The 26644-nt window shown below is 47.1% G+C and overlaps 1 protein-coding gene across 1 annotated transcript in view; it reads right to left on the bottom strand.

Moving 5' to 3' along the window:
• The window catches only part of LOC137428385 (SAM and SH3 domain-containing protein 1-like), a 152589-nt gene that overhangs the window by 57987 nt on the left and 67958 nt on the right, over window positions 1-26644 (bottom strand). Inside the window, exons 2-3 of the mRNA XM_068118307.2 lie at window positions 6110-6235; window positions 5678-5725 (exon numbers count right to left, since the gene is read on the bottom strand). Of these exons, the coding sequence (XP_067974408.2) occupies window positions 5678-5725; window positions 6110-6235 (174 nt within the window). The remainder of the gene's footprint in view (window positions 1-5677; window positions 5726-6109; window positions 6236-26644) is intronic.

Raw genomic sequence — 26644 nt, 5'->3', positions numbered from 1 at the left:
AAAACATGCAATGAAGGGAGCGGTAGACAAGATGGGGAGAGAGGGGGAAGCACAAACACAACATTTGAGAGCAGGGACATCGGGAGATCTGTGGGAGGGAGAGGGCTTGGGGGGAGGTGGGAGAGGTATAAAACACATGGACACTGCAAGGACTTCCAGGAAAGAAGTCTATTTCAAAAAAAGTGGATCTGGGGTGAATTAGCTAGGATCAAGGTTTTGGATGGGGGAAGATAAGAGATGGTGGTGAACAGCTGTTTTAAAGACCTGGAGGGAGGAGTGGGATTGAAGAGGGTGAGGGAGTTTGTTCCAGAGGCGGGAGAAAAGAGGAATGAGGGAGTGAAGGTGAGCAGAGAGTCTTGATTTTGGCAGGTTAACCATAAGAGGGTTGCTGGAGTAAATGTTGCGTTTGTCAGCCGGACAAAAAAGAAGGCCTGAAGTCAGACCCGAGCTCTTATCGTCCGATGAGTTCAGTGATGTTGCAACAAATGTTCCCATGTTTCAAGCCATTAACACTACCAATCATGCTGGATGAAGGTGATGGTATACAAGAAACTTTGATCAGGAACAAAACAAGATACTGCACCATCAAAGTTATTGACTGATGCTCAATAACTCCAAGCGAAGAAGACCTAGGATGCCAGGCAAGCAGCAGTGGAGGGGAAAAGGCTCTTATGATCAAGGCAAATGACACAGATGTTCTCATCATAGCAATTGCTGCTCAGCTGTCATCCCTGCAACAGCTGGGATTGCACAAAATGTATGGATTACATTTGGTCAGGGATCCAGTCCGAGATGGATTGCAATACATGACATCACTTCTGTAATTGGCCAAGGCAAGTTGAGCGAAATCCTCTGCTTTCATCCCTTCAATGGTTGTGATGTATCATCTGCTTTCCATTGCAAAGGAGAAACGTTTGCATGGCTGACATGGGATGTGTGTGCCGAGGCATCAGATGTCTTTGCTAAGCTTGGCCAATATCCACCAACAGTTGGAGATAATGACTATCAGATTCTGCAGACGTTTGTCACCATATTGTATGACAGGTCCAGTACAAATAATAGTGCTAACTATGCATGGCTAGACCTATTTGTCAGAAAGCAGAGGCCTTGGGGATCAATCCCACCAGCTCAATCCACCATCTTGCAGCATACAAAGCATGCTGCCTAACAGGAAGGATGAATATAGAGTCGGTCAACAATGTTCCAGCCAGAAGCTCAGATCCCTGCCAACTGGGGATGGATTCACCAAAATGAAATGTGGCAGATCTGCTGGACTACACTTCCCCCTATTGCGGAATGTTGCCAGGAACTCACAAAATCTGGATGCAAGACAGAATGCCATGGAAGGTGCAAATGTTATTACTTTGGCTTCATCTGCACAGCATTATGTACTTGTACTTGTCAAGACTAATTCTGAATAATAATCATAGACATTAAGCAGGTTTTAGAGGGTGGAATTGCTGAATCGATCTTCGTATGCTCAACAGTCATGCTATTTATAGGTTATATGATGTCTCGCATCCGCGCCACAGATTTACATGCATGATATATGTTGAAAATAAACATTCATGTAGAAATAAACATTTATATTCAGTTCATTGTTACCTCCGTCACCTAAGGTGGGTGGAGGTTATGTTTTCACCCCAGTAATGCTATGGACCTGTTTGTTTGTCTGTTTGTGAATAAGATATCTCAAAAAGTTGTGGACGGATTTGGACGAAATTTGGCGGAGAGGTTGTGTATGTGACAAGGAAGAAATGATTCGATTTTGGTGGAGATCCGGATTCGGATCCGGCTACTAGAATTTTTTTAGTGATTCTTCACCATTGAGAAATCAAGCGAAAAGCGATATATAACATGTTACTTGGTAAATGATTGGACCTCGGAGGCCCAGAAGGTTTTTTTTGTTGCAAAAACTATGCTATACAATTTTTTTTTGGAATGAGCCTCATTTTCACCGACTTTCATGTTGTTACACAAAATTCAGTGGCATTAAAAAAAAAATTCATTCACGCTCGTGGGAAAATCTTCATTCTTCACTTATAACCCAAAAATCCGACACGAATGCAGGCCTGGGGCCTTCGAGGCCCTGCATAAATGTTGTTGTACTACTGTGTTATATCATTATTTTCTTGATATGAGCCTCGTTATATGCTCCCATAACTTGGTTACAAATAATTCAGTGACAAAAATATGAAAATTAAAAAACTTTACACGAATACATTCGTGGGGCCTCCGAGGCCCAATGGCTGTATAGGTGTAGGATTTTGACAGTTGTGGTCATATACATTCTAAATAAAAGGATCAGTGAATCATATTTTTTGAGCAAATACTCTTCCATGAGCCTCAACTTTTTAGAGAAAAAAAGTTGAAAAACCAAGAACAAAAATTTTTTTTTGCAAAAGAAAAACATTACTTGTATGAGATTCTTCCAACTAATAGGATCAATGATTCACATTTTCTGAGCAAATACACATCCATGAGCATCGAATTGGATTGAAAAAGGATATGAAAGAAAAAAATCTATAAAAAAATAAAATATAAAAAAACATTACACGAATACATCCGTTGGGTCTCCGAGGCCCAATGGCTGCGTTTATGTAGGATTTTTGACGCCTGCATCTAAGAGTTAAAAAAAAGTTATGGACTAGTTATGACTAAACTTAGTGGACGAGTTGGTTTGGTGACAAGAACAGGCCGATTATATTTTGGTTTAGGTCCGAATCCAGATCCGGCCTATCAATGGGATACAAAACAAACTGCTCAGCCTGGCGGAGGTATGCGCTCTACCGAGTGTCGTACTAGTTTCAATCTGAATTTTAAATTTTATTTTACACATTATTGAAACTAACATTATTTATAATCTTAATTATAATACACATTAATGCTACAATACCAGTCATACTCGCATGACAGTAAAGCCAAGAATGACACTCGGTAAAGCGCAAACCTCCGCCAGGCTGAGCAGTTTATGTTTTGTATCCACTGATAGGCCGGATCTGGATTCGGACCTGAACTAGAACCGAATCGGCTTGTTCTCATCACCAACCCAACCCATCCACCTAGTTTTGTCATAACTCATCCACAACGTTTTGAAATATCCTGCTATATGTCGTTTTTGGCCCCATATCTCAATGGTGAAGAATCACTTAAAAATTCCAGTATCCGGATATTTGCCAAAATCTCATCATTGCATCCTTGTCGCATACCAAACTCCTCCAAATTTTGTCCGAATCCATCATCCTGTTCACAGACAGACAAACAAACAAACAAAGACATCGTGCAGAGCACGATACTTGTAAAATCCCTCAAACAAATTTGACCATAAAAATAATTGATGGTTGAATTCAATGACCAAATGTGGAAATCTTGTTCAAATTTCAAGTCAATTGGATGAAAATTGAGGATTTTAGACATTAGGCCTATGTTGACCTTTTCTCAAAAATAATTGGTGGTTGAATTCAGTGACCTGACATGTAAACCGTTTTCAAATTTCAAGTCCATCAGATGAAAATTGAGGATTTTAGACATTAGGCCTATGTTGACCTTTTCTCAAAAATAATTGGTGGTTGAATTCAGTGACCTGACATGTAAACCGTTTTCAAATTTCAAGTCCATCAGATGAAAATTGAAGATTTTAGAAATTGGACTTAAGTTGTTGACCTTTGGCCTATGTTAACCTTTTGACCTCAAAATCAATATGCTTCTTCCTTATGACCCACTCTACCGTTTGGTGAAGTTTCGTGAAGGTCTGTTAAAATTGTGACCTGTAGACGATTGACTTACAGACAGACAAACAGACAGACAGACAGACAGGGGTGAAAACAACCTCTGTCCACATTTGGTGACAGAGCTAATTATGTTTATACATTAGACGTTGCATAATTTCCATCAAAGGTACCAACAATGATAAAAATTAAGTATAAGAGCTTTAAAAGGTGATGGATCAAATCCAGCATCATTATAAACATGAATCGACACCAAGATCATTCAAGTTGAACAACTCCTTCAATTCCAATTTGGAAAACCATAATTCAAGGCCATCATTGGCAGCCATCTTGAAAAATAGCAGCCATCTTGGAATGTTATATGGCTCCGGGTTTTTTTTCTTCTAAAAAAAGTGAGCTAAGAAGAGCACATGCAAACTTTGGTGCTTGTATCATCATTTGAACGATAGTTTCAGTTATCTGCTGTGCTATAAGAATCGAAGAGTTAATAGAATTATTATATTAGTTACAAAATGAGGACATTAGGTTGACATAAATGCACCTTAACAGGAATTTACAGGACTTTTGTGGACAATGTAGCTGAGGGACACCCATGCAGAATGTTTTAATGATAAATTGTGACATCATAATGACTGGTCTGGCAGCCATCTTGGATTAAACGTAAATAATTAAAAAAATATTTCTCAGAATCCGCTGAATGGAAAAATTTTAAACTGGGCACATTGTCAAGTACTCCCGATGGGGAACAAAAGCATGATAATGATGACATCATAGGTGAAGTGGTATACCGGCCAAAAACGTTTTAATCGAATTCCTTATCCTAAAAATCTGAAATTGCATGCACATGATCTATGACCTATTTGTATTGAAATATTAAGTGTATGACATCATTGGTCACATGGTTTGGCAGCCATATTGGATTGGAAAATATTGGATTGGAAAATATTGGATCAGCAATATTGGAAAATATTAAATAATTATATCTCAGAAACTGCTTACCCTATCGATGCGAAATTTACAAATGTCACTTAACACCATTGCTGCATATAGTTTGAAAATGATGACGTCGTCGGTCACGTGGTTTGGTAGCCATCTTGGATATAAAAACGAACCTTATCTGATCAACGCGAAACTTCACAAACGTGATCCGCTACCCATTCATATGCAGAGTGTACATTTTTGATGTCATAAGTCACGTGGTTTGGCAGCCATATTAGCTTGAAAGCCGATATTTTTAAAAATCCATTCTCCAAAAACGTTTCACCGATTGATGTGAAACCTGTCCTGCGGTAAAAATGTGATACTTCAAAACAGCTGAAGGGATTTAAACCAAACTTGTTTATTTTTAGGACAGTGAACGATGGCATATACCCATCGTCGCGGGCAGGGATTACGCAGAAGCATATTGGCGACACAGTCGCATTGCTCTAGTTTTTTTTTTTTAATAGAAGCTTGTAAATCTATTACCATGAATCACAGGACAACAGGATGCAAGGAACATGTTAAGGACATGGAATCCAAACCTACGGTCTGTCGATCTCAGGCTGGGACAGGTGCACCTGGCAGGACACGCCGAGCATTTTTAATTGTCATATGACGAGATGTTCGAGATATTTTCGAGGTGGTAAAAGCCAGGCTGTCAACATGTCTCAGGCCCAGCAGATGGTGTGCCCTCTCTTCATTAGATCAGTGCTGTCCATAACTTAATGTGCATGGCAGAAAACAAATTATGGACCGGAGTTTGACCAGCTGGCCACTGCAACAACGTATGTGAATTGTGAATAAGAAAGGGACATCAATGGGTGAATAAAAACGGTCTAAAATGGACGACCCAATCATGTCATGCAAATTATGAGCTGCTGGAGGGTGTGATGAAATACAAGAGTTAAAGCCAATGGTAGTTCTGAAGCCCACAGAGACAAAGGCCGGCAAGTAAAGGGTTAACATACCTCGACCTGTGTCTGGCAATGCTGTGGGTTTATGTCTGGTGCGCTGTCCTGCAAAGAGATAAAACAAAGGCAGCATGTGTCCCCTGTGTCACGACCTCCTGAATTCAGCAACAAAACATAAAAATAATAAGCTAATTTAGTCTTTCAGTTCAGATCATAGTTCAATGTTTTAAAACAATCGCTCCCAATGGCCTTTTAAGGTCTAGTTCTTGTCAATTTTGGTCTATTCGTAGATGGAGGATCAGTCGAGAAGGTAAACACCTCCAAGCTATTTTCTCCAATTTGATGACCAACCCAGTTGTACGGGTCGGTTGGAAGTGGTCTTCAATTCTGAAACAGACCAGGTTTTACAACCTTGATCTCTGTACTTTAACATCATACCAGAATGTGATGGACCCCTCCGACCCCCCTGGCACCACTTGTCCCACTCACCTGTGTTTCCCGGGCCATCTGCCTCGCCTGCATCTCTTGCAACCTCTGGTACACTTCGTCAACTGGTACGTTGAGGCAGCTTGCATAGCTTCGTGCAAGTCTCTCCAGCTCGTGGGTGCCGCCATTCTGCAGAAGATGGATCGACATTTGGATGATTAGGCGTCACCTGGACTCGAGCATTCAGTTGGGAATACAATGTTGACCTCGAGTTACCCTGGAGACCAAGGTCCAGGTTTGTGTGGGTCCAGTACAAAGTAAATCTCTGCAGTACAGGCTTCAATAAACTGTCGTCCCATTGCAGGACGTACAAAAGATTGGCTCCATTGAATGCTGTGCAATATCATATGCAGGGCAACCGATATGTAGACAAACAGGCCCTTTGAGCCACCATGCATGTTGGGTATCCATGTCCCATCAACCTATTAGCAGGATGAATATAACCAATGGCAATTACTCTTGTGAATTATACCATGGGTTTGGCCACTCATCACTGCACCCCATCCCCATCACCATGATGGTATATGGTCTCTGATGCCTCACACCCTGCTAGGCCACTCATCACCACACCCCATCCCCTCACCATGACTGTAATATGGTCTCTGATGCCTCACACCCTGCTAGGCCAGCCATCACCACACCCCATCCCCATCACCAGGATGGTATATGGTCTCTGATGCGTCACACCCTGCTAGGCCACTCATCACCACACCCCATCCCCTCACCATGACTGTATATGGTCTCTGATGCCTCACACCCTGCTAGGCCAGCCATCACCACACCCCATCCCCTCACCATGACTGTATATGGTCTCTGATGCCTCACACCCTGCTAGGCCAGCCATCACCACACCCCATCCCCATCACCAGGATGGTATATGGTCTCTGATGCGTCACACCCTGCTAGGCCACTCATCACCACACCCCATCCCCTCACCATGACTGTATATGGTCTCTGATGCCTCACACCCTGCTAGGCCAGCCATCACCACACCCCATCCCCATCACCATGACTGTATATGGTCTCTGATGCCTCGCACCCTGCTAGGCAACTCATCACCACACCCCATCCCCTCACCATGACTGTATATGGTCTCTGATGCCTCACACCCTGCTATGCCACTCATCACCACACCCCATCCCCATCACCATGACTGTATATGGTCTCTGATGCCTCACACCCTGCTAGGCCACTCATCACCACACCCCATCCCCTCACCATGACTGTATATGGTCTCTGATGCCTCACACCCTGCTAGGCCACTCATCACCACACCCCATCCCCTCACCATGACTGTATATGGTCTCTGATGCCTCACACCCTGCTAGGCCAGCCATCACCACACCCCATCCCCTCAGCATGACTGTAATATGGTCTCTGATGCGTCACACCCTGCTAGGCCACTCATCACCACACCCCATCCCCTCACCATGACTGTAATATGGTCTCTGATGCCTCACACCCTGCTAGGCCAGCCATCACCACACCCCATCCCCATCACCATGACTGTATATGGTCTCTGATGTCTCACACCCTGCTAGGCCAGCCATCACCACACCCCATCCCCATCACCAGGATGGTATATGGTCTCTGATGCGTCACACCCTGCTAGGCCACTCATCACCACACCCCATCCCCTCACCATGACTGTAATATGGTCTCTGATGCGTCACACCCTGCTAGGCCAGCCATCACCACACCCCATCCCCTCACCATGACTGTAATATGGTCTCTGATGCGTCACACCCTGCTAGGCCACTCATCACCACACCCCATCCCCTCACCATGACTGTATATGGTCTCTGATGCCTCACACCCTGCTAGGTCAGCCATCACCACACCCCATCCCCATCACCATGACTGTATATGGTCTCTGATGCCTCACACCCTGCTAGGCCACTCATCACCACACCCCATCCCTTCACCATGACTGTAATATGGTCTCTGATGCCTCACACCCTGCTAGGCCAGCCATCACCACACCCCATCCCCTCACCATGACTGTATATGGTCTCTGATGCCTCACACCCTGCTAGGCCAGCCATCACCACACCCAATCCCCATCACCATGACTGTATATGGTCTCTGATGCCTCACACCCTGCTACGCCACTCATCACCACACCCCATCCCCTCACCATGACTGTATATGGTCTCTGATTCCTCACACCCTGCTATGCCACTCATCACCACACCCCATCCCCATCACCATGACTGTATATGGTCTCTGATGCCTCACACCCTGCTATGCCACTCATCACCACACCCAATCCGCATCACCATGACTGTATATGGTCTCTGATGCCTCACACCCTGCTATGCCACTCATCACCACACCCCATCCCCATCACCATGACTGTATATGGTCTCTGATGCCTCACACCCTGCTAGGCCACTCATCACCACAGCCCATCCCCTCACCATGACTGTATATGGTCTCTGATGCCTCACACCCTGCTATGCCACTCATCACCACACCCCATCCCCATCACCATGACTGTATATGGTCTCTGATGCCTCACACCCTGCTATGCCACTCATCACCACACCCCATCCCCATCACCATGACTGTATATGGTCTCTGATGCCTCACACCCTGCTAGGCCACTCATCACCACAGCCCATCCCCTCACCATGACTGTATATGGTCTCTGATGCCTCACACCCTGCTATGCCACTCATCACCACACCCCATCCCCATCACCATGACTGTATATGGTCTCTGATGCCTCACACCCTGCTATGCCACTCATCACCACACCCCATCCCCTCACCATGACTGTATATGGTCTCTGATGCCTCACACCCTGCTAGGTCAGCCATCACCACACCCCATCCCCATCACCATGACTGTATATGGTCTCTGATGCCTCACACCCTGCTAGGCCACTCATCACCACACCCCATCCCTTCACCATGACTGTAATATGGTCTCTGATGCCTCACACCCTGCTAGGCCAGCCATCACCACACCCCATCCCCTCACCATGACTGTATATGGTCTCTGATGCCTCACACCCTGCTAGGCCAGCCATCACCACACCCAATCCCCATCACCATGACTGTATATGGTCTCTGATGCCTCACACCCTGCTACGCCACTCATCACCACACCCCATCCCCTCACCATGACTGTATATGGTCTCTGATTCCTCACACCCTGCTATGCCACTCATCACCACACCCCATCCCCATCACCATGACTGTATATGGTCTCTGATGCCTCACACCCTGCTATGCCACTCATCACCACACCCAATCCGCATCACCATGACTCTATATGGTCTCTGATGCCTCACACCCTGCTATGCCACTCATCACCACACCCCATCCCCATCACCATGCCTGTATATGGTCTCTGATGCCTCACACCCTGCTAGGCCACTCATCACCACAGCCCATCCCCTCACCATGACTGTATATGGTCTCTGATGCCTCACACCCTGCTATGCCACTCATCACCACACCCCATCCCCATCACCATGACTGTATATGGTCTCTGATGCCTCACACCCTGCTATGCCACTCATCACCACACCCAATCCCCATCACCATGACTGTATATGGTCTCTGATGCCTCACACCCTGCTAGGCCAGCCATCACCACACCCCATCCCCATCACCATGACTGTATATGGTCTCTGATGCCTCGCACCCTGCTAGGCCACTCATCACCACACCCCATCCCCTCACCATGACTGTATATGGTCTCTGATGCCTCACACCCTGCTAGGCCAGCCATCACCACACCCCATCCCCATCACCATGACTGTATATGGTCTCTGATGCCTCGCACCCTACTAGGCCACTCATCACCACACCCCATCCCCTCACCATGACTGTATATGGTCTCTGATGCCTCACACCCTGCTAGGCCACTCATCACCACACCCCATCCCCTCACCATGACTGTATATGGTCTCTGATGCCTCACACCCTGCTAGGCCAGCCATCACCACACCCCATCCCCATCACCATGACTGTATATGGTCTCTGATGCCTCGCACCCTGCTAGGCCACTCATCACCACACCCCACCCCCTCACCATGACTGTATATGGTCTCTGATGCCTCACACCCTGCTATGCCACTCATCACCACACCCCATCACCATGACTGTATATGGTCTCTGATGCCTCACACCCTGCTAGGCCACTCATCACCACACCCCATCCCCTCACCATGACTGTATATGGTCTCTGATGCCTCACACCCTGCTAGGCCACTCATCACCACACCCCATCCCCTCACCATGACTGTATATGGTCTCTGATGCCTCACACCCTGCTAGGCCAGCCATCACCACACCCCATCCCCTCACCATGACTGTAATATGGTCTCTGATGCGTCACACCCTGCTAGGCCACTCATCACCACACCCCATCTCCTCACCATGACTGTAATATGGTCTCTGATGCCTCACACCCTGCTAGGCCAGCCATCACCACACCCCATCCCCATCACCATGACTGTATATGGTCTCTGATGTCTCACACCCTGCTAGGCCAGCCATCACCACACCCCATCCCCATCACCAGGATGGTATATGGTCTCTGATGCGTCACACCCTGCTAGGCCACTCATCACCACACCCCATCCCCTCACCATGACTGTAATATGGTCTCTGATGCGTCACACCCTGCTAGGCCAGCCATCACCACACCCCATCCCCTCACCATGACTGTAATATGGTCTCTGATGCGTCACACCCTGCTAGGCCACTCATCACCACACCCCATCCCCTCACCATGACTGTATATGGTCTCTGATGCCTCACACCCTGCTAGGCCAGCCATCACCACACCCCATCCCCATCACCATGACTGTATATGGTCTCTGATGCCTCACACCCTGCTAGGCCACTCATCACCACACCCCATCCCTTCACCATGACTGTAATATGGTTTCTGATGCCTCACACCCTGCTAGGCCAGCCATCACCACACCCCATCCCCTCACCATGACTGTATATGGTCTCTGATGCCTCACACCCTGCTAGGCCAGCCATCACCACACCCAATCCCCATCACCATGACTGTATATGGTCTCTGATGCCTCACACCCTGCTAGGCCACTCATCACCACACCCCATCCCCTCACCATGACTGTATATGGTCTCTGATTCCTCACACCCTGCTATGCCACTCATCACCACACCCCATCCCCATCACCATGACTGTATATGGTCTCTGATGCCTCACACCCTGCTATGCCACTCATCACCACACCCAATCCCCATCACCATGACTGTATATGGTCTCTGATGCCTCACACCCTGCTATGCCACTCATCACCACACCCCATCCCCATCACCATGACTGTATATGGTCTCTGATGCCTCACACCCTGCTAGGCCACTCATCACCACACCCCATCCCCTCACCATGACTGTATATGGTCTCTGATGCCTCACACCCTGCTATGCCACTCATCACCACACCCCATCCCCATCACCATGACTGTATATGGTCTCTGATGCCTCACACCCTGCTATGCCACTCATCACCACACCCAATCCCCATCACCATGACTGTATATGGTCTCTGATGCCTCACACCCTGCTAGGCCAGCCATCACCACACCCCATCCCCATCACCATGACTGTATATGGTCTCTGATGCCTCACACCCTGCTAGGCCACTCATCACCACACCCCATCCCCTCACCATGACTGTATATGGTCTCTGATGCCTCACACCCTGCTAGGCCAGCCATCACCACACCCCATCCCCATCACCATGACTGTATATGGTCTCTGATGCCTCGCACCCTGCTAGGCCACTCATCACCACACCCCATCCCCTCACCATGACTGTATATGGTCTCTGATGCCTCACACCCTGCTAGGCCACTCATCACCACACCCCATCCCCTCACCATGACTGTATATGGTCTCTGATGCCTCACACCCTGCTAGGCCAGCCATCACCACACCCCATCCCCATCACCATGACTGTATATGGTCTCTGATGCCTCGCACCCTGCTAGGCCACTCATCACCACACCCCATCCCCTCACCATGACTGTATATGGTCTCTGATGCCTCACACCCTGCTATGCCACTCATCACCACACCCCATCCCCATCACCATGACTGTATATGGTCTCTGATGCCTCACACCCTGCTAGGCCACTCATCACCACACCCCATCCCCTCACCATGACTGTATATGGTCTCTGATGCCTCACACCCTGCTAGGCCACTCATCACCACACCCCATCCCCTCACCATGACTGTATATGGTCTCTGATGCCTCACACCCTGCTAGGCCAGCCATCACCACACCCCATCCCCTCACCATGACTGTAATATGGTCTCTGATGCGTCACACCCTGCTAGGCCACTCATCACCACACCCCATCCCCTCACCATGACTGTAATATGGTCTCTGATGCCTCACACCCTGCTAGGCCAGCCATCACCACACCCCATCCCCATCACCATGACTGTATATGGTCTCTGATGTCTCACACCCTGCTAGGCCAGCCATCACCACACCCCATCCCCATCACCAGGATGGTATATGGTCTCTGATGCGTCACACCCTGCTAGGCCACTCATCCCCTCACCATGACTGTAATATGGTCTCTGATGCGTCACACCCTGCTAGGCCAGCCATCACCACACCCCATCCCCTCACCATGACTGTAATATGGTCTCTGATGCGTCACACCCTGCTAGGCCACTCATCACCACACCCCATCCCCTCACCATGACTGTATATGGTCTCTGATGCCTCACACCCTGCTAGGCCAGCCATCACCACACCCCATCCCCATCACCATGACTGTATATGGTCTCTGATGCCTCACACCCTGCTAGGCCACTCATCACCACACCCCATCCCTTCACCATGACTGTAATATGGTCTCTGATGCCTCACACCCTGCTAGGCCAGCCATCACCACACCCCATCCCCTCACCATGACTGTATATGGTCTCTGATGCCTCACACCCTGCTAGGCCAGCCATCACCACACCCAATCCCCATCACCATGACTGTATATGGTCTCTGATGCCTCACACCCTGCTAGGCCACTCATCACCACACCCCATCCCCTCACCATGACTGTATATGGTCTCTGATTCCTCACACCCTGCTATGCCACTCATCACCACACCCCATCCCCATCACCATGACTGTATATGGTCTCTGATGCCTCACACCCTGCTATGCCACTCATCACCACACCCAATCCCCATCACCATGACTGTATATGGTCTCTGATGCCTCACACCCTGCTATGCCACTCATCACCACACCCCATCCCCATCACCATGACTGTATATGGTCTCTGATGCCTCACACCCTGCTAGGCCACTCATCACCACACCCCATCCCCTCACCATGACTGTATATGGTCTCTGATGCCTCACACCCTGCTATGCCACTCATCACCACACCCAATCCCCATCACCATGACTGTATATGGTCTCTGATGCCTCACACCCTGCTATGCCACTCATCACCACACCCCATCCCCATCACCATGACTGTATATGGTCTCTGATGCCTCACACCCTGCTAGGCCACTCATCACCACACCCCATCCCCTCACCATGACTGTATATGGTCTCTGATGCCTCACACCCTGCTATGCCACTCATCACCACACCCCATCCCCATCACCATGACTGTATATGGTCTCTGATGCCTCACACCCTGCTATGCCACTCATCACCACACCCAATCCCCATCACCATGACTGTATATGGTCTCTGATGCCTCACACCCTGCTATGCCACTCATCACCACACCCAATCCCCATCACCATGACTGTATATGGTCTCTGATTCCTCACAACCTGCTATGCCACTCATCACCACACCCAATCCCCATCACCATGACTGTATATGGTCTCTGATTCCTCACACCCTGCTATGCCACTCATCACCACACCCAATCCCCTCACCATGACTGTATATGGTCTCTGATGCCTCACACCCTGCTAACTCCAGACAGGGATTGCAGTGTTATGGTTGAATTTGAATCTTCCATGCATCAAACTAAGAACAAGGTGGTGTGGAGGTGCGCAAGCTCGCTGCAGCACTGATTAATTTCTAAGTCAATTGGAGGGGGTTGGAGATATGAGAATGGAAATTCCTGGCTCGAAAAGAAGGAGGCAGATGGCGGAAAGCGCACGACGTGATGCGATAAGACGAGCCGTGGCAACAAATGCAAAGTTTGAAAATGAGGCTGCGGCACATGGACCCCAACAGAGCCGAACGCCGGGAGGAAGGCCACAAACCAAATGACTGTTGGATCTATCGGGCGCTCCAGAGACGCCACGAGTTACGATTCAAAAATGAATCTCTTGCACAGCGAGCTTCAACCCATTCATGCTGGGTTACATGCCACTTCGCAAGAGGTTGTGGGTAAAAATATCGAATTATCTCTGTCGCTCAAATCTTCGATGAGCCACAGCATAAAAATTATATCTATCTATCTATCTATAATTCCAGTAATCTCTGTGTGTGTGTGTGTCTGTGTGTGTGTATGCGACCGCTGTTTCTCGACAACTACCGGTCCGATATACTTGAAACTTGCCAGGTATATTGCTGGGGACCCGAGGATGTGCCTTTTCAAGGATTTAAATTAATCGGACAAGTAGTTACCGAGCTATGGCGATTTCTTTACCAAACTCCGCAAGCCGTTCGCTTTGGACCAAACCATTTCATGTAAATAGAGGGGGGGGGGGGGGGGATTGTCACCGTACTCGCAAGCCGTTCGCTTTGGACCAAACCATTTCATGTAAATAGAGGGGGGGGGATTGTCACCGTACTCGCAAGCCGTTCGCTTTGGCTTTGCGAATGGACCAAACCATTTCATGTAAATAGAGGGGGGGGGATATAATTTTAGATATATATATAGTACGGGCATGCCCTAGTACTTATAAAAGGGGGAAAAAAAAAAATCTCTGTGTGTGTGTCTGTTAGTGTGTGTGTCTGTGTGTCTCTGTGTGTGTTTTTATGTGTCTGTGTCTGTGTGCTTGTGTGTGTGTCTGTGTGTGTGTCTCTGTGTGTGTGTTTATGTGTCTGTGTCTGTGTGCTTGTGTGTGTGTCTGTTAGTGTGTGTGTCTGTGTGTGTGTTTATGTGTGTTTTTATGTGTCTGTGTCTGTGTGCTTGTGTGTGTGTCTGTTAGTGTGTGTGTCTGTGTGTGTGTTTATGTGTGTTTTTATGTGTCTGTGTCTGTGTGCTTGTGTGTGTGTCTGTTAGTGTGTGTGTCTGTGTGTGTGTTTTTATGTGTCTGTGTCTGTGTGCTTGTGTGTGTGTCTGTTAGTGTGTGTGTCTGTGTGTGTGTTTATGTGTGTTTTTATGTGTCTGTGTCTGTGTGCTTGTGTGTGTGTCTGTTAGTGTGTGTGACTGTGTGTGTTTATGTGTTTTATGTGTGTGTGTGTCTGTGTGTGTGTGTGTGTGTGTGTGTCTGTTTGTGTGTGTGTGTGTGTGTCTGTTTGTGTTTGTGTGTCTGTGTGTGTTTGTGTGTCTGTGTGTGTTTGTGTGTCTGTGTGTGTGTCTGTGTATGCGTCTGTGTTCTATGCACGGCCACATCTTTTAAACTCCAAACTCAGGGTAAAAATACAACTTTGTGGGGGGTGGGGGGGGGGGGTAACAGATTATGTGGTCACGGCCTCACGTGGGGGAGTGGGAGGTGGGGATGGGGGGGAGCATAAATTATCTATGTAAATGTGTACCATGTAGCACCACCTCGTGGCGGTGGTAGAGGATATTACATCCATTTTTTTTTTTTAATTGGCAATACTGAGGTTAAAGCACTCTTTGCACAGATAAATTTGTCCTCCTTCCCTCTCCCACCCAGAACAGAGGGACATGTCAAAGCACCCCAAAAAAACAAAACAAAAAAGGGTGTTTTGAATTATGTGGTGGTGAGGTGTTTTGAATTACGTGGTGGTGAGGTGTTTTGAATTACGTGGTGGTGAGGTGTTTTGAATTATGTGGTGGTGAGGTGTTTTGAATTATGTGGTGGTGAGTTGTTTTGAATTACGTGGTGGTGAGTTGTTTTGAATTACATGGTGGTGAGGTGTTTTGAATTATGTGGTGGAAGGTGTTTTGAATTACGTGGTGGTGAGGTGTTTTAAATTATGTGGTGGTGAGGTGTTTTAAATTACGTGGGGGTAAGGTGTTTTGAATTACGTGGTGGTGAGGTGTTTTAAATTACGTGGGGGTAAGGTGTTTTAAATTATGTGGTGTAAGGTGTTTTGAATTACGTGGTGGTGAGGTGTTTTAAATTATGTGGTGGTGAGGTGTTTTGAATTACGTGGTGGTGAGGTGTTTTGAATTACATGGGGATGAGGAGTTTTGGATTACGTGGTGGTGAGGTGTTTTGAATTACTTCGTGGGGGTGAGGTGTTTTGAATTATGTGGTGGTGAGGTGTTTTAAATTACGTGGGGGTAAGGTGTTTTAAATTACATGGTGTTGAGGTGTTTTGAATTACTTGGTGGGGGTGAGGTGTTTTAAATTACGTGGGGGTAAGGTGTTTTGAATTATGTGGTGGTCAGGTGTTTTAAATTATGTGGTGGTGAGGTATTTTGAATTACATAGTGGTGAGGTGTTTTGAATTATGTGGGGGTGAGGTGTTTTGAATTACATGGTGGTGAGGTGTTTTGAATTACGTGGGGGTGAGATGTTTTGAATTACGTGGTGGTGAGGTGTTTTGATTTACTTGGTGGGGGTGAGGTGTTTTAAATTACGTGGGGGTAAGGTGTTTTGAATTACGTGGTGGTGAGGTGTTTTGAATTATGTGGGGGTGAGGTGTTTTGAATTATGTGGTGGTGAGGTGTTTGAATTATGTGGGGGTGAGGTGTTTTGAATTATGTAGTGGTGAGGTGTTTTGATTATGTGGTGGTGAGGTGTTTTGAATTATGTGGGGGTGAGGTGTTTTGAATTATGTGGTGGTGAGGTGTTTTGAATTATGTGGTGGTGAGGTGTTTTGATTATGTGGGGGTGAGGTGTTTTGAATTATGTGGGGGTGAGGTGTTTTGAATTACGTGGTGGTGAGGTGTTTTGAATTACGTGGGGGTGAGATGTTTTGAATTATGTGGGGGTGAGGTGTTTTGAATTATGTGGTGGTGAGGTGTTTTGAATTACGTGGTGGTGAGTTTTGAATTACGTGGTGGTGAGGTGTTTTGAATTACGTGGGGGTGAGATGTTTTGAATTATGTGGGGGTGAGGTGTTTTGAATTACATGGTGGTGAGGTGTTTTGAATTATGTGGGGGTGAGGTGTTTTGAATTACGTGGTGGTGAGGTGTTTTGAATTACGTGGTGGTGAGGTGTTTGAATTACGTGGGGGTGAGATGTTTTGAATTGTTTGGTGGTGATGTGTTTTGAATTACGTGGGGGTGAGATGTTTTGAATTATGTGGGGGTGAAGTGCTTTGAATTACGTGGTGGTGAGGTGTTTTAAATTACGTGGGGGTAAGGTGTTTTGAATTACGTGGTGGTGAGGTGTTTTGAATGACGTGGTGGTGAGGTGTTTTGAATTATGTGGGGGTGAGGTGTTTTGAATTATGTGGGGGGTGAGGTGTTTTGAATTACATGGGGATGAGGTGTTTTGAATTACGTGGTGGTGAGGTGTTTTGAATTATGTGGTGGTGAGGTGTTTTGATTACATGGGGATGAGGTGTTTTGAATTACGTGGTGGTGAGGTGTTTTGATTTACGTGGGGGTGAGGTGTTTTGAATTATGTGGGGGTGAGGTGTTTTGAATTATGTGGGGGTGAGGTGTTTTGAATTATGTGGGGGTGAGGTGTTTTGAATTATTTGGTGGTGATGTGTTTTGAATTATGTGGGTGAGAGTGTTTTGAATTACTTGGGGGTGAGATGTTTTGAATTACTTGGGGGTGAGATGTTTTGAATTATGTGGGGTGAGGTGTTTTGATTACTTGGGGGTGAGATGTTTTGAATTACTTGGGGGTGAGGTGTTTTGAATTATGTGGGGGTGAGGTGTTTTGAATACTTGGGGGTGAGGTGTTTTGAATTACTTGGGGGTGAGATGTTTGAATTACGTGGTGGTGAGGTGTTTTGAATTACGTGGTGGTGAGGTGTTTTGAATTACGTGGTGGTGAGGTGTTTTGAATTATGTGGTGGTGATGTGTTTTGATTATGTGGTGGTGATGTGTTTTGAATTACATGGGGGTGAGGTGTTTTGAATACGTGGTGGGTGAGGTATTTTGAATTACGTGGCATGAGGTGTTTTGAATTATGTGGGGGTGAGGTGTTTTGAATTATGTGGTGGTGAGGTGTTTTGAATTATGTGGGGGTGAGGTGTTTTGAATTATGTGGGGGTGAGGTGTTTTGAATTATGTGGGGGTGAGGTGTTTTGAATTATGTGGTGGTGATGTGTTTTGAATTATGTGGGTGGTGATGTGTTTTGAATTATGTGGTGGTGAGGTGTTTTGAATTATGTGGTGGTGAGGTATTTTGAATTACGTGGCATGAGGTGTTTTGAATTATGTGGGGGTGAGGTGTTTTGAATTATGTGGTGTGTGAGGTGTTTTTGAATTATGTGGGGGTGAGGTGTTTTTGAATTATGTGGGGGTGAGGTGTTTTGAATTACGTGGTGGTGAGGTGTTTTGAATTCACGTGGTGGTGAGGTGTTTTGAATTATGTGGTGGTGATGTGTTTTGAATTATGTGGTGGTGATGTGTTTTGAATTACATGGGGGTGAGGTGTTTTGAATTACGTGGTGGTGAGGGATTTTGAATTACGTGCATGAGGTGTTTTGAATATGTGGTGGTGAGGTGTTTTGAATTATGTGGGGGTGAGGTGTTTTGAATTATGTGGGGTGAGGTGTTTTGAATTACGTGGTGGTGAGGTGTTTTGAATTATGCGGGGGTGAGGTGTTTGAATTATGTGGTGGTGAGGTATTTTAAATTACATGGGGGTGAGGTGTTTCGAATTATGTGGTGGTGAGGTGTTTTGAATTATGTGGGGGTGAGGTGTTTGAATTACGTGGGGGTGAGGTATTTTAAATTACATGGGGGTGAGGTGTTTTGAATTATGTGGGGGTGAGGTGTTTTGAATTACGTGGGGGTGAGGTGTTTTGAATTATGTGGGGGTGAGGTGTTTTGAATTACGTGGGGGTGAGGTGTTTTGAATTACGTGGTGGTGAGGTGTTTTGAATTACGTGGGGGTGAGGTGTTTTGAATTACATGGGGGGTGAGGTGTTTTGAATTATGTGGGGTGAGGTGTTTTGAATTACGTGGGGGTGAGGTGTTTTGAATATGTGGGGGGTGAGGTGTTTTGAATTACGTGGTGGTGAGGTGTTTTGAATTACGTGGTGGTGAGGTGTTTTGAATTATGTGGGGGTGAGGTGTTTTGAATTATGTGGTGGTGAGGTGTTTTGAATTACGTGGTGGTGAGGTGTTTTGAATTACGTGGTGGTGAGGTGTTTTGAATTATGTGGTGGTGAGGTGTTTTGAATTATGTGGTGGTGAGGTGTTTTGAATTATGTGGGGGTGAGGTGTTTTGAATTACGTGGTGGTGAGGTGTTTTGAATTACGTGGTGGTGAGGTGTAATCGTTCCAAACCTCCAGTCTGCACGTTCCCCTCCCGTATGTATGTGCTGAGGTGTTCTTTAAATAAATAAAAAAATTCAACCTAAATTGATTATAAAAATGTAATATCACAAACACAACAAATAAATTTGTGCAAAATAATTGTTTGTATTATGATTGGTGTAAATCATGATAACACAGCAACTCAGGTACAGTCATTATCCTCAGCTAACACGACCCTTTCCTCTGTAACGACGCGTAGTGGCCGGAGACGGAAGCCTCTCCTCAGTGAAAGACACATGAAAGCCCGCTTGGATTTTGCAAAAAAGCACCTAAAGGACTCTCAGACTGAGAAACAAGATTCTGTGGTCTGATGAAACCAAGATTGAACTGTTTGGCTTCCGTCTGGCCACTCTGCCATAAAGCCTGATCGATGGAGTGTTGCAGTGATGGTTGTCCTTCTGGAAGTTTCTCCCATCTCCACACAGGATCTCTGGAGCTCAGCCAGAGTGACCATCGGGTTCTTGGTCACCTCGATTACCAAGGCCCATCTCCCCTGATTGCTCAGTTTGGCCGGGCGGCCAGCTCTAGGAAGAGTCCTGGTTGTTCCGAACTTCTTCCATTTAAGAATTATGGAGGCCACTGGTCTTTCTTTTTTTTTTTTTTTTTCTTTTTTTTTTGTATACAAGATCGAGGCTCGTGAAAGAGCGAACATTAATCACACAGAAAGACAAACCGACACATAAAACATATAACATCGGGAGCGGTAGACAAGATGAGGAGAGAGGGGGAAGGACACAAACACAACATTTGAGAGCAGGGACCGAGAGACATGGAGACATCGAGAGATCTGAGAGAGGGCGAGGGCTTTGGGGGGGGGGGGGGGACATGGGAAGGGGGCGGTGGGAGAGGTATAAAACATATGGACACTGCCAGGACTTCCAGGAAAGAAGTTGGAATTTCAAACAAGGTGGATCTGGGGTGAATTAGCGGGGGTAGAAAAGATCAAGGTTTTGGATGGGGGAAGATAAGAGATGGTGGTGAACAGCTGTTTTAAAGACCTGGAGGGAGGAGTGGGATTGAAGGGAGTGAGGGAGTTTGTTCCAGAGGCGGGAGAAAAGAGGAATGAAAGAGTGAAGGTGAGCAGAGAGCCGAGATTTCGGCAGTTTAACCATCAGAGGGTTGCTGGCAGATCTTGTGCGACCTGTAGGAATATTTGGGGGACAGAGCACAGAGAGAGCTGGGGGTGCAAGGCCGGAGAGGAGTCGGTAAAAGACAGAAAGACCACCTACCTGCCTGCGGTGAGTGAGTGAAAGGCCCTCAGAGATAGCTTCATCGCGGGAGATTCCAATAATTCTGAAAGCTTTGGTTTCAACAGCGTGAAGCCGAGCTAGGTGTGAGGCAGGAGCACCGGCCCATAGGGGAGAACAGTATTCCATTGAGCTGCGGATGAAAGCCTTGTATGTGGTGAGGAGCTCAGGTGTGCCGAGGAAGGACTTCGCACGACGGAGGATGCCCAGTCGGCGACTGGCTTTGGAGGCCAGCTTGGAAATGTGGTTTTCCCAAGAAAGATCATGGCAGATAGTGAGACCCAAAATCTTGAGCGACAGAACTTCTTGGAGAGGATTGTTGAGAAAGTAGATGGGAGGGTTGTCCAGTCGATCTTTTCGGAGAGACATAGTAAGAGTGTGAGATTTGTCAGGATTGAAAGACATGTTCCACTTGTTTGACCAGTCTGTGATTTTGTCCAGGTCTTCAGAGAGTGAGGAGGCAGCAGACTGCCGATCTGAGGGAAGAGGAATGGAGCGGCAGAGAGTGGAGTCATCAGCAAAGAGATAGAGAGGATTTTCGAGAGAGTCAGAGAGATCATTGATGAAGACCAGAAAAAGCACGGGGCCCAGAACACTGCCTTGGGGAACTCCAGCCTGAACAGGAAGAGGAGATGAGAGAAACCCATTCAGGGCCACACGTTGACGACGACTAGAGAGGAAGTCCGCCAGCCATGCGTGGAGATTTCCATGGATACCAAAGGAGGAGAGTTTGGTGAGCAGAGCGGGGTGCCAGACCGTGTCGAAGGCACGTGATATGTCGAGGGAGACAGCTCTAATTTCCTGTTTGGCATTGAGGACCTCCATCCATTGTTGAGACAGCAGAAGCAGCATGTCCAGAGTAGAGTGACCTGGTCTGAAACCAAATTGATGATCAGAGATCAAGCCATTGGAGAAGAGGAAAGATTTCATATCCAAAGCAATGATGGATTCCATGACTTTGCTGATAATTGGGAGAAGGCTGATTGGTCTGTAGTTGCTAGGATCTGTTTTTGCACCTTTTTTGTGCAAAGCGGTGATGTTGGCTGATTTCCAAGCAGATGGCAGTTGACCTTGAGCAAAAGAGAGGGTGAAGAGAACAGAGAGAGGGTGAGATAGAGCAGCAGAGCAGGATTTTAGGACCCGTGGGCTGATGCCGTCGGGTCCAGTTGCAGAATCAGAGTCGAGGGTTGACAGAAACTTTTCCACCTTGTCAGGAGGAAAGGACACGGAGTCCAGGAGCAGCAGGGTACGACTGGGTATGGTGGGTACAGAGAGGGATGGGTTTGGGACACAAGATTTAGAGGCAAACACAGAGTTGAGGCATTCAGCTTTTTCACGTGCGGAGTCAGCTGTGTAGCCGTTTGAGGTAAGGGAGGGGATGGAGGGGGAACAAACACCAGAAACGGATTTGACCAGACGCCACCAGGATTTGGAAGAGGGAGACAGATAAGAGAGTTCGGTCTTGAGAACGGAGAGATATTGTTTCCTGGCTCTCCTGAGGGTGGACACACACTTGTTTCGGGCTTTGTGAAAGGAAATGAGATTTCCTTCCGTTGGATTTGCTTTCCAGGAGACGAAGGCAAGTTGTTTCTGGGCAACAGCCTCACTACAAGATTCCGTGTACCATGGACGGGAGGAAGGGTATGACAACTGAAGACGAGATGGGATAAATCTGTGCATGAGAGAGAGCAATTTACTTTGGAAGAATTCCCAGGATGAGTTGATGTCAGAGGTGGTAGAGATGGGAGACCACTGACCAGTCCAGATGATTGATGGCTGCTTGAAGACCGTGCCAGTTGGCCTGAGTGAAATGCCAGACTCGTCGACGCTGAGCAGGCTCCCTGAGGATGGTCAGAGAGATGTCCACTTTAACAAGGACATGATCAGATGATCCGATCGGAGCAGAAGAAGAGCAGCAGACATTTTCAGGGAAGTTAGTCATAACCAAGTCCAGAAGAGAAGATGTTCCGTTGACTGAGATCCGGGTCGGGAAATTAACAGATTGTGTCAGTCCCAGTGAGTCGCAGAAGTCCTTTGCTGAGGAGCCATGGCTGGTGAGAGAGGTACCCACACCCAGCCAACTGGCATGATGACAGTTGAAATCACCACATATGAGGAAGAGAGAGTTGGGATGAGTAGATAGAAGTTGGTCCATATCATCAGACAGCGAGATGTAGATGGAGCCATCACTGTTTGGTGGACGGTACAACACACATATGAACAAGAGGTGGGAGCGAAGGGGAAGCCGTAGCCAGAGGTATTCCTGGGGGTGAGGTGGAGAGAGTGCAGTGCAGGGCGAGTGAGGAAGAGAGTTTTTGATAAAGATAGCAACCCCGCCTCCAGGACGAGGCTCAGGTCTATCATACCGGAGGAGGGAGTAGCCCAGGAGAGATACTATGGAATCAGAGACATCATAAAGGAGGAAAGTTTCTGTTAAGCAGATCACGTCTGGTTTGACAGAAGCAACCTGTATGGAGAGATCAGTTAAGTTTGAACGAAGGCCCCGGATGTTTGAGGTCCATACCGTTAATGAAGAGGAAGGGGGAGCATCAGATACAGAACAGGGGGGAGGAGGGGTAGGGTAAGATGTGGAAGAGGTGGAAGAGGTAGGGAGAGCTGTTGAAGGTGTGTCAGAGATTTCAGAATAGCTCGGAGAAAGGGAAGGATGGGGCGGACAAAAGGTTTGATGGTGATTGGGTGAGTTTTCTTCTTGGTCTTGAGAGGTCCTGGTGGTCGTTGGCTCGCCATATGCGTGGTGCTTGGAGCGGTGCTCGGTGCTTGTGCAGGAGCGGGGCTCGGTGCTGTGAACGGGTGGGACCTCGTGTGCGAACGGAGAGGGCGTTGGCTCAGGCCTTCGCGGTGCTTTGGAGCGAGGGACCTCGTGGTGTGCAGCGGAGCTTGGAGCCAAGTAGGGACAAGACGATGGACAGATAAGACCACACACCACTTACACACCATAACGAACGTTTTCTTTTCCTTAATTCGTATTCCCTCGTCTCGTATCCGAAATCTGTGTGTGGGGACGCCCCATTAGGATATTTATTACCGGCGCGTGCTTTTCCTGTCCCACCGTCCTTGTGAATAAACCCTTATATTATTTTCTGTCTATATCTCTGAGCGCAGTTTCCGTGTGGTTGATTTAATAGGTAAGACTGCAGGGCTCTTGCGCCGCTTCCCTCCATCCCGCATTCCGGAGTCCGCCATTGAGTTTTCGCCTCAGGGGCTAAGGCCTTCGCGATCGGCTTCCGTGACCGTCTGATTTTAATCAAAGGCGGCCACACGACAATATACTGCATATTCAAGCAAAAAAAGCAGCAAAAGTTTTCCCCATAAGATAGACCTTCAGCACGAAGCACATAATGCCTTACAGATCCAGTGATTTCCTCGTTTCCTGAAGCAAATTCAAGGAAAAGTTTCAACTGTTTTAGTGTTTCGGTACTTGCCTTAAAGCATGGATAGGTTGAGGTCCCAATAACAAGAAACACCAACAACTACAACAACAACAGCCTTCCGAATCCCTAAGGCACCATTAATGCAGCTTTTAAGCATCTTGGCAACATCCGAGCGAGCTGTGAGCTCGAAACAAGAAACGTTCCAACAGCAGAGTCTCCTTGGCACAGCAAATGGCCCAAGCTCCATCTGGCTTGTGCTTCAGACGAGCCTGCCTTCTCCCTGAGACCTCTTAGATATATTGGTGTAATCACTAATCAGGAAGGATTTTTGGGTGATGTAACCTGGCATTGTGCCGTAGTTGCATCCCTAACTGTGTCGGCCTCCCTGTACGTTTCCCTACCCAGTCGATCCACGGGAGGGAAGATTTACGAACATTTGGCTTCGATGTTCTTTTTCCAATTGCAGGTCTCGTGCCTCTCTGGATCTATTGCACAGGGTGTCCCATAAAAAGTAGTTTAGGATGCTTAGAACTTTAGCCCTATGGTTATGAGACTTATATCATTAGAAAGAGCAAGTCAAAGAGTTGTACATTCAGAAAACCTGGTTCTAAAATGTCTCAAAAAACAAAAACATCTTCCATCCAACTTGTTCACCCCATTGTCTTCCTCTTCCCCTCATTTCCCCCCCACATCCCTTATCCCTCCCTCAAAGACTCCATCGATATTGTCCCTCAACCCTGCTGTTGGTGTGTCCCTCATCACCTATCTTTCTACTGTTATTTTCATTCCGTTATGCCCTCGTCCGTTCTGTTCTAACTCATCCATGAAACTCTAAGATGTATAGAAACATGGGGACAATACCCCAGGGCGCTCACCTGGTCCAATAAAGCATATACTACAGTACTACACTGACTAAAGGTATTTAAAACCATACCATGGCATTTTAAACCTATTTCAATGGTTGCTCGAAGACAGGGCAGCATGTACAATCATACTAACATAATCATAAGACTTTAAAAAAAAAAAAACCCTATTGGGGGGGGGGGAGGGGCCTCCTTCATCCAGCCCCCCTCCACCCCAGTAGACCCCTCAGGGCCCGATATATATATATTTTTTATGACGTGAACAAACTTTGGTACAGCACGGGTAGTGAAGGTTGTGGTCAAGTTTCATCGTAATTGCATGTGTAGTTTCTGAGAAGAAAGCAAATACCTATTTTGGGGGGCAAATCTCCCCCACCCCCGTACACCCCCAAAGAGGCAGATTTTTTTCATTGCCGTGAACAAACTTTGTTACAGCACTTGTGGTGAAGGTTGTGGTCAAGTTTCATTGAAATAGTTTGTGTAGTTTCAGAAAAGAAAGCAAATACCTATTTTGGTGGGCAACCCTCCCCAACCCCCGTACACCCCCAAAGGGGCAGATTTTTTTTATTGCCGTGAACAAACTTTGGTACAGCATGGGTGGTGAAGGTTGTGGTCAAGTTTCATTGAAATAGTTTGTGTAGTTTCAGAAAAGAAAGCAAATACCTATTTTGGGGGGCAAACCTCCCCCACCCCCGTACACCCCCAAAGAGGCAGATTTTTTCATTGCCGTGAACAAACTTTGGTACAGCACGGGTGGTGAAGGTTGTGGTCAAGTTTCATTGAAATAGTTTGTGTAGTTTCAGAAAAGAAAGCAAATACCTATTTTGGGGGGCAACCCTCCCCCACCCCCGTACACCCCCAAAGAGGCAGATTTTTTTCATTGCCGTGAACAAACTTTGGTACAACACGGGTGGTGAAGGTTGTGGTCAAGTTTCATTGAAATAGTTTGTGTAGTTTCAGAAAAGAAAGCAAATACCTATTTTGGGGGGCAAATCTCCCCCACCCCCGTACACCCCCAAAGAGGCAGATTTTTTTCATTGCCGTGAACAAACTTTGGTACAACACGGGTGGTGAAGGTTGTGGTCAAGTTTCATTGAAATAGTTTGTGTAGTTTCAGAAAAGAAAGCAAATTCCCATTTTGGGGGGTCAAACCTGGACCTACTTTGACCCCCGGTAGACCCCCTTAGACCCCAATTTTTTTTAATGCCGTGAGCCAACTTTAGTCACAACACAACAAATATAATTTGTACAAAATTTGGTCGCAATCCCATCAACGGTTTCGGAGAAGAAGTTTCAAGTGTTTACGGACGGACGGACGGACTGACGGACGGACGGACGGACTGACGGACGGACGGAAGATGCGCCATCGCATAAGCTCCCCGGAACTTCATTCCAGGTGAGCTACAAAGGAAAACCAATATCACCAGAAATCCTATTCTTCCACCTGTTGTTGTTTTTC

Source organism: Myxine glutinosa, chromosome 5 (genome assembly GCF_964187855.1).
Source record: "Myxine glutinosa chromosome 5, kmMyxGlut1.1, whole genome shotgun sequence".
Classification (NCBI taxonomy): Eukaryota; Metazoa; Chordata; class Myxini; order Myxiniformes; family Myxinidae; genus Myxine; species Myxine glutinosa.
Note: the sequence above shows the minus strand (reverse complement) of the source record. Positions and strands in the feature narration are given on the sequence as shown.